This window comes from Muntiacus reevesi, chromosome 8 (genome assembly GCF_963930625.1).
Source record: "Muntiacus reevesi chromosome 8, mMunRee1.1, whole genome shotgun sequence".
NCBI lineage: Eukaryota > Metazoa > Chordata > Mammalia > Artiodactyla > Cervidae > Muntiacus > Muntiacus reevesi.
The window spans coordinates 7,465,750-7,473,545 of record NC_089256.1 but is presented as its reverse complement, the minus strand read 5'-3'; the positions used below and the strand labels follow the sequence as shown (position 1 = coordinate 7,473,545).

The 7,796-nt window shown below is 47.6% G+C and overlaps 1 protein-coding gene across 1 annotated transcript in view; it reads left to right on the top strand.

Moving 5' to 3' along the window:
* Positions 1-401: 401 nt before the first annotated feature.
* The window catches only part of GRK7 (G protein-coupled receptor kinase 7), a 37,788-nt gene continuing 30,393 nt past the window's right edge, over positions 402-7,796 (top strand). Inside the window, exons 1-2 of the mRNA XM_065942949.1 lie at positions 402-1,432; positions 2,989-3,426. Coding sequence (XP_065799021.1) covers positions 821-1,432; positions 2,989-3,426 — 1,050 coding nt within the window. The 5' untranslated portion in view covers positions 402-820. The remainder of the gene's footprint in view (positions 1,433-2,988; positions 3,427-7,796) is intronic.

Here is a 7,796-nt window from a genome sequence, read left to right as displayed (position 1 = left end):
CACCCTCAGGTCCCCCTCACTAGGCTTGCGCCCTTGGGAGAGTCTGGGCCACCTGCCGTGAAGTGGGCGACTTCCCTGCTGAGGTCATCTCACGGGATGCTCTGGGTCAAGGTGGCCCTCCCCTTTTAACAGGGTGGTGTAGGTCACAGACTCCTCAGAACTAAAGGATCTCCACAGGCACTTGAAGGTGCCACCGGCCACGGGAGAGCCACAGCCCCCCCTGAGAGTCATGACCTGGGCCTCTGGGAACAATGTCCAGTGACTCGCAGCTCAGAGCATCCCCTTCTGTAACCCGCTCTGTGTCAGGCTGCTAGACCCGGGGAAGGAAAACCTCTCCAGCTTCTCACAGCTCCTCTTCCTGACCTGTCTTTCCTAGGCGTTTACAGAGCTTGCACCAGCTGGGAAATGTAAAATCAGACACAGTTGAAAACACTGCTGTCAACAGCAAACAGAGCATCACCTTAGAGTGAGTCTTTTCCTTTGGTGATTGGTCACTGTGGATGCAGGAAGCAGGTGTGAGGAGCATGGCCCTGGGATGAGCAGGTAGACCCTGCAGGTGTTCCAGGTTGCTGGGTGATCCCTGATGCGCCCGTCCCTGGCCAGCTATACATAGCCAGCAAAGCTTCTTACCAGAGAAACCTCTTTCCTCACCCTCCACCAGTCCCACCCGCCACCCCAAAGACTTGCTGTAAATCCCCTGGAAGTTACTGCGTCTCCGATCGAAGAGCCGCCAGCTGGCCGCGGGCCTGACCGCTTTCCCACCGCCGCTGCTCTCCACCCTTCCTTGTCTGTGCCAGGGGAGCACAATCAGTGCTCAGCCATGGTCGACATGGGGGGCCTGGACAACCTGATCGCCAACACAGCCTACCTGCAGGCTCGAAAGTCCTCGGACGCTGACAGCAAGGAGCTGCAGCGCCGGCGCCGGAGCCTGATGCTGCCCGGGCCGCAGAGCTGTGAGCAGCTCCGCCAGGCCCTGGCCACCGACTTCCACAGCCTGTGCGAGCAGCAGCCTATCGGCCGCCGCCTCTTCCGGGACTTTCTGGCCACGGTGCCTGCGTACCAGGAGGCCAGGGGTTTTCTGGAGGAGGTGCAGAGCTGGGAGCTGGCCGAAGAGGGTCCCGCCAAGGGCAGCGCGCTGCAGGGGCTGGTGACCACCTGTGCTTCCGCCCCTGTCCGTGGGCACCCACACCCCTTCTTCAGCCCAGCTCTGGTCACCAAGTGCCAAGCGGCCACCACCGAGGACGATCGAGCATCCCTGGTGGAGCTGGCCAAGGCCGAGGTCATGGCCTTCCTGCAGGACCAGCCCTTCCGGGAGTTCCTGGCCAGCCCCTTCTATGACAAGTTTCTGCAGTGGAAAGTCTTCGAGATGCAGCCGGTGTCAGACAAGTACTTCGAAGAGTTCCGGGTGCTGGGGAAAGGTGGTTTCGGGGAGGTAAGTGTCTGCGAGGAGCCAGGTTGAAAGACGAGATAGACGGCATAAATAGAGTTCTGTTTGTCTTCTTCTTGTCTTCTTTTTAATCTCAAGGGAAATTAGAACTAATTTCAGTGCCACATGTGGAGAAAGCATTCCTAGCTTGCTCTCACCTCTTCTTTCTGGTCGCTGCGTGAAATAAAGTGAGAATGCCATAGGAAAAACAAACAAGATGTGGAACTGGCTAGGAATCGTGATCGTGGGGTTTCCAGGAGGCAGGAACGCTCTGAAATGCCCCTTTGGTGAATGATATCAAGATATCAATACAATGGGAGAGTTTCCTTCCCCTTTACTTGTGCTCATGGAGATAATTTGAGATAAACTTCAGGTTTCTAAGAAAACAATCATCTTGAATTAGAGCCTATAAATCTGTTTTGCACCACTGCTGTGTTCAGCTTTCTTTTTTTAAGAAGGAAAAAAAATTCTTTGAGATTAGATTTGCATAAGATTAGCCATTAACCATTTTCAGGTGTACAATTTAATAGCATTTAATACATTACAGTGTTATGCAACCATCATATCTAGTTCCATTGTCAATACTCCTGTGTCCATTAACAGTTACTTCCCCACCCCAACCCCCAAGCTCCTGGCAGCCACTGGGCTACTTTCTGCCTCTATGGACTTGCCTATTCTGATGTTTCATATAGATGGAGTCATACGATATGTGAGCTTTTGTTTCTGGATTCTTTCACTGAAAAGTATACTTTCGCTGAGTAGTGTTTTGGAGGATCATTCACCCTGTAGTGCGGATCAATACTGCACTCCTTTTTCAGGTTGAGTAACAGTCCATTGTATGGGAATACTACATTTCATGTAGCCATTCATCTATTGATGGACAGTTGGGTTGTTTCTGCCTTTTGGCTGTCGTGAATAGCGCTGCTGTAAATATTTATGTATAAGCATTTGTTTGAATACCTGCTTTCATTTCTGTTTCATATGTGCTGAGGAGTGGAGTTGCTGGGTCTTAGGGCAATTCTATGTTTAACTTTTTGGGAAATCACCAATCTCTTCATGTTTTAAGTTCCCGCCAGCAATGCATGAGGGCTTCCCTGGTGGCTCAATGTAAAGAATCCACCTACCAATGCAGGAGACATGGGTTTGATCCCTGTGTTGGGAAGATCCCTTGGAGAAGGAAGTGGCACTCCAGTATTCTTGCCTGGAAAATCCCATGGACAGAAGAATCTGGTGAGCTACAGTCCATGGTGTGGCAAAGAGTCCGGCACAACTTAGCAACTAAACAACAAGCAATGCATCAATGTTTCAATTTCTCCACATTCTGGCCAATACTTGTTAGTTCTTTTTTTTTTTTAATGACCCATTTAGTATGTGTCACGTGATACCTCACTGTGGTCGAAGCTCTTTCTCCAAGAACCCTCTGACTCACAGCTTTTCTTTTCTCAGAAGCCTTGCCACCTTGGTTGGTGTCTGCCCCTCCATCCTCTGTATCCTCCACTCCCTTCCTCTCTCCACTGCAGTCTATTTCTACCTCTTCTTCTCCTTTTCCTTCTCTCCTTAAGGTATGTGCTGTCCAGGTGAAAAACACTGGTAAGATGTATGCCTGTAAGAAACTGGACAAGAAGCGATTGAAGAAGAAAAATGGTGAGAAAATGGCTCTCTTGGAAAAGGAAATCTTGGAGAGGGTCAGCAGCCCATTCATCGTCTCTCTGGCATATGCCTTTGAAAGCAAGTCCCATCTCTGCCTGGTGATGAGCCTGATGAATGGTGGAGACCTCAAGTTCCACATCTACAGTGTGGGTGAACCGGGCCTGGACATGAGCAGGGTGGTCTTCTACTCGGCCCAGATGACCTGTGGCGTGCTGCACCTCCACTCCCTCGGCATCGTCTATCGGGACATGAAGCCTGAGAACGTGCTTCTGGACGACCTCGGCAACTGCAGACTGTCCGACCTGGGGCTGGCCGTGCAGATCCAGGATGGTAAACCCATCACCCAGAGGGTGAGTGAGCCTCCACTGGCCCAAAGGTGGGGCACAGAGTTGGAAAGGAAGGGAGAAGGCTGTTCTTTCCCAGGGCAGACAGAGCCTCAAACTTAATGCTTCTGATTTTCTTGTTCCTAAAGCCCTTGTGCTGTCATTTGCCTTAAGTGGAGTGGTGTAAGAGGATTAGCTTAACTGGCTCTTTGAGGTCTACTTTGCTCTCTTCTCATTGGAAGCAGAGGGCAGCCTTCTTTGTGAATTGGAGGTGGTCTGTGCCTTCACCATAGATGGCAAGAGCTGAATCCATGGCCAGGAACTAGGTATGTCCCACCCATAACCACCTCCCTGGTGTCATGTTCCTGAGTCAATAGAGCCTTGATTTCCACTTTGGGAAAATTTTAGGGGCTGGACGCTAAAATTCCAGGACTCTGGAAGGTAAAATTTAATAGAATAAGAAATAGAAAAACCCCCAACACTTAGCAAGTTAAATATCTCGTTTCCTGTTGAGTACACAATGGAGAAATGTTTTACATTGGACAAAGGTGAAATTTTAAATGAAAAGATATATACAAGTCAACAGAGGTTGATTTTGATCAGTTTGGTCCAAAGAGACTTACAGAGAATTCTTTGATTAAAAGGGGGATTATAATAATTAATCAATTATGTTAAGTGATCAATACAAAAATCTCTCAAATTCTGACAGGTCTTTACCATTGAGTTTCTGTGCACAAAGATGGGAGAAGTCCCAGGAAGATAAAGGCTCAAGTCAGGTTCCTAAATATACACTTAAAACTTTGTTTTTGCACAGTTTCCAGCTTGTAAGGCAGAGAGGACAGTCAGGCAAGGAAGTGAGAAAAATCATGGCAGGTTTGGAAAACTGCAGGTGATTTTATGTGGCTATAACGGAAGGAATGTCGACAACACGTGTAGGGCTCAGATCACACAAAGGCATTGAAATTCTTTTCTTGTGAGGGACGAGAAGCTATTGAACGAATCTTTAAAAAGGAATGACATGATCAGATTTGCATTTTTTTAAACACCAATTTGATCGTAGATGGGAAGCAGAGGAGCTAGTTAGGAAGCATATGCAGTGGTGCAGGAAGAAATGATGGTGCCTGTGTAAGACACTAGGATTGATGAAGTGGGAGGTCAACCAGAGCCGTTGGAAAGAGACTTGGGATTTCAGGACCAGCTGGGTATGAGGGTGAGGAAGGTCCCTAGCTCCAGTGACTAGAAGGAGGAAAACAATTATGGGAAAGCTGGAAAGTTTCATTGTGAGTGTAGTGTATATAAGGCTCTTATATGACAGGCAGGTGCTATGATGAAAGGTCTGAGTTAGACATTGGAATTTGGAGTAATCGTGGCTTGGGAAGCAGCAGACACCACTGGGTTGTTTGAGAAACAGTGGAGGAAGAGGACCAAGGAACAGCAACATGTAGGGGGTGTGGAAGAAGAGGGGTCTTGAAGAGGTTAAAGAAGTAGGATGAAAATGGCAGAGTCATCGGAGCTGTATCAGTTAAGTGTTGATTTCACTAGCAATAATAGAAAACCCAAATAACAGTGGATTAAACAAGAAAAAGGGTTATTTTTCTTATGTGACAAGTAGTGTAGGGATAGGGATGACTGATATTAGTTCCACAGCTATGGGATAACGGCAGAAATCCCATCTCTGTGATTTTGTCCTTTTCCGTGTGTTGCACACTGGCTGCTCTAGCCCCAACCATCAAGTCTACATTCTAGGCAGAGAAAGGAGGAAGGGTCAGGAGTAAATAGGGATGCCACAACAACTCAATATATCTCCCTCTAAGGAACTTCCCTAGAAGGCCCATCTGACAACTTCCATCTAAATCTCATTGGCTAGGACATTTATCTGGCCACCCCACCTGCAGAGGCAACTGATAAATGACTTTTTTTGTTTTTGGTTTTTTGAGAGGGAGAGAGGAATTCTAGTTACTAAGGAAGGAAAGCAAGTAACTACTAAGGAATATAGAGCAAGTAACCGGCCGCCTCTGCCACAGGAGCCAAAGAAAAAGAGGATTTAAGGTAGGAGTGTGGTCAGCGCTGTCAAGTGCTGCCAAGAGGTCACACAGGTTGTGGGGTTTGACAATCTGGAAACCAGAGTCCTCAGGAAGTGAGATTTTCAAGGTCAAAACTCAGATGGCAGAGGTTGGATTGACCTGGAAGTAAAGAGTGAGACGAAGGAAGGAGCAGGACGGGGCTTTAAGAAGGGAGACTGGAGGTTTAGACGCTGAGACCAGAAGAAGAGAGGACTTCCCTGCCGGCCCAGTGGTTAAGGCTCCGCACTTCCAAGGGTAAGGGGGCCTGGGTGTGATCCCTGGTCAGGGAACTAGGATTCTACATGCCTTATGACTTAAAACAAAAAATAGTGGGGAAAATGAAAAAGAATCAGGAGAGAAACTGCTGGTCATGTAGGAAGGAAAGAGGCTCAACGAAGGTGGAGAAATCGAGAAAGCGGTGGAGAAGGATGAAGAACTTCAGTATTGCTATCTCCTAAGTAGAGGTGGAGGAAGCAAGAAGATGGGGAGGAAGCAGAGTGTTTGTCTCCTTGGGATTTTGCTATGAGAAGAGAAACACTGTGAATGCATGTTTATCACTGCACAAAAAATCAGAACTGTATTACTTCAGTATATTATTTTGAATTTGTATTGCTGATTGTGCAGACAGGAAGTGCTCCTTCTGAGCGTCCTGTGTGCATGCATCATGCTGACTGGTGGTACCATCTCCACCTTGCTGAAGAGTGAGGAGACACATGGCTCTGTCTCTTATAAATCCCTTCTCAGTCTTCCTCCAGCTCTGTTCATGGGCCAAGAGAATATTTAAGGACAGTTCCTCCTGCATCCAGCTCTCTGACTCTTTTGGAACCTGCAAGAAGCTTTTTGCACCTCCTCAGTATTGTCCACTATAATGAAGGCAGTTGGTGGAGTTTAAGGTTTCCCAGGTGGTGCTAGTGGTAAAGAACCTGCCTTCCAGTGCAGGAGACATAAGAGATGTGGGTTCAACCCTGGGTCAGGAAGATCCCCTGGAGGAGGGCATGGAAACTCCAGTCTTCTTGCCAGGAGAATCCCATGGACAGAGGAGCCTGGCAGGTTATGATCCACAGGGTTACACAGAATCAGACACAACTGAAGCAACTTAGCATGAGTGCACACAGTGCCTAGAGGCCTCTCACCCTTTTGCCTTTTCTGAGTCCCTCTTTGTCCCAAGAGACCAGACTTCTGGGTTTAGACCTCTTGCCCCATCCAAGAAAGTTTATGCTCTGGTCCTTAGACCTGCCTCTGAAGCCCAGGGGGATTTTCAGGAAGGATGGAGGAAAAAAATAAAAGGGGGTCAGAGAGAAGGTTTAGAAAGCCACAGAAAGAAAGAAAGAAGAAAAGCGTTCCTCTTTCACTGTTTACCCCTCTGCATAGCCAAGTGAAGCCCCTCAGTATCCTGCTTACTGCAGCTGCAGCTCTGACACAATAACTGGGCCCCCAAGGGGATTTTAAATCATTGTAGTCACAACCCATTTCACAGAGGAAATAAAAAGGAACATATTTTATACAGCTTCTGTAACTAATTAATGTTTTGATGTCAAGATACCATATAAAGAATTACTGGGTCTTCCCTGGAGGTACAGTAGCTAAGACTCTGCACTCCCAATGCAGGGGGCCCAGGTTTGATCCCTGGTCAGGGAACAAGATCCCACATGTCACAGCTGAAGATCCTGCATGCCACAACGAAGATCAGTGATCCCACATGCCCCAACTAGAACCTGGTGCAGCCAAATAAAAACAAAATTTTTAAGCACAGATCTCACCATATTTCCAGAGTATGATCAGCTGAATGAAGGTAGAAGTATAAAGAAAAGCCCTGCTAAATTTTTGCATAAATGTAAGGAAATGCACAGGAATATTTCGACACCAATTGGATCCTATCAAAGGAAAGCATGTATCATTTTGCTTTACAGGGAAATTGCATTTGTGAGATAATTCTATAACGTGGATTAAAAAGACTTTGAACAACAGTTGTGCAGAGCTGAAGGAGCAAACTCAAATGTCGAAGCAGGCAGCGCAAGAAGTAAAGCAAGTGCCGTGGACCCCAGAACAGAGTGTGCACTTCCGTCTAAGGAGGGAAGCCACTCCTCGGGTCCAGTGGCCACATTGTGAGAACAGAGATCCAAAGCTCCTGACTCTTTTTTCTTTAATATTTATTCATTCGTTTATTTATTCTTGGCTGCACTGGGTCGTCCTTGCCGCACACAGGCTTTCTCTAGTTGCAGCGAGGGGGGCCATCTCTAGTTGCAGTGCTCAGGCTTCTCACTGCTTTGCCTTTTCTTGTTGTGAAGCAGGGGCTCTAGGCTCACAGGCTTCAGTAGTCACGGTGCACAGGTT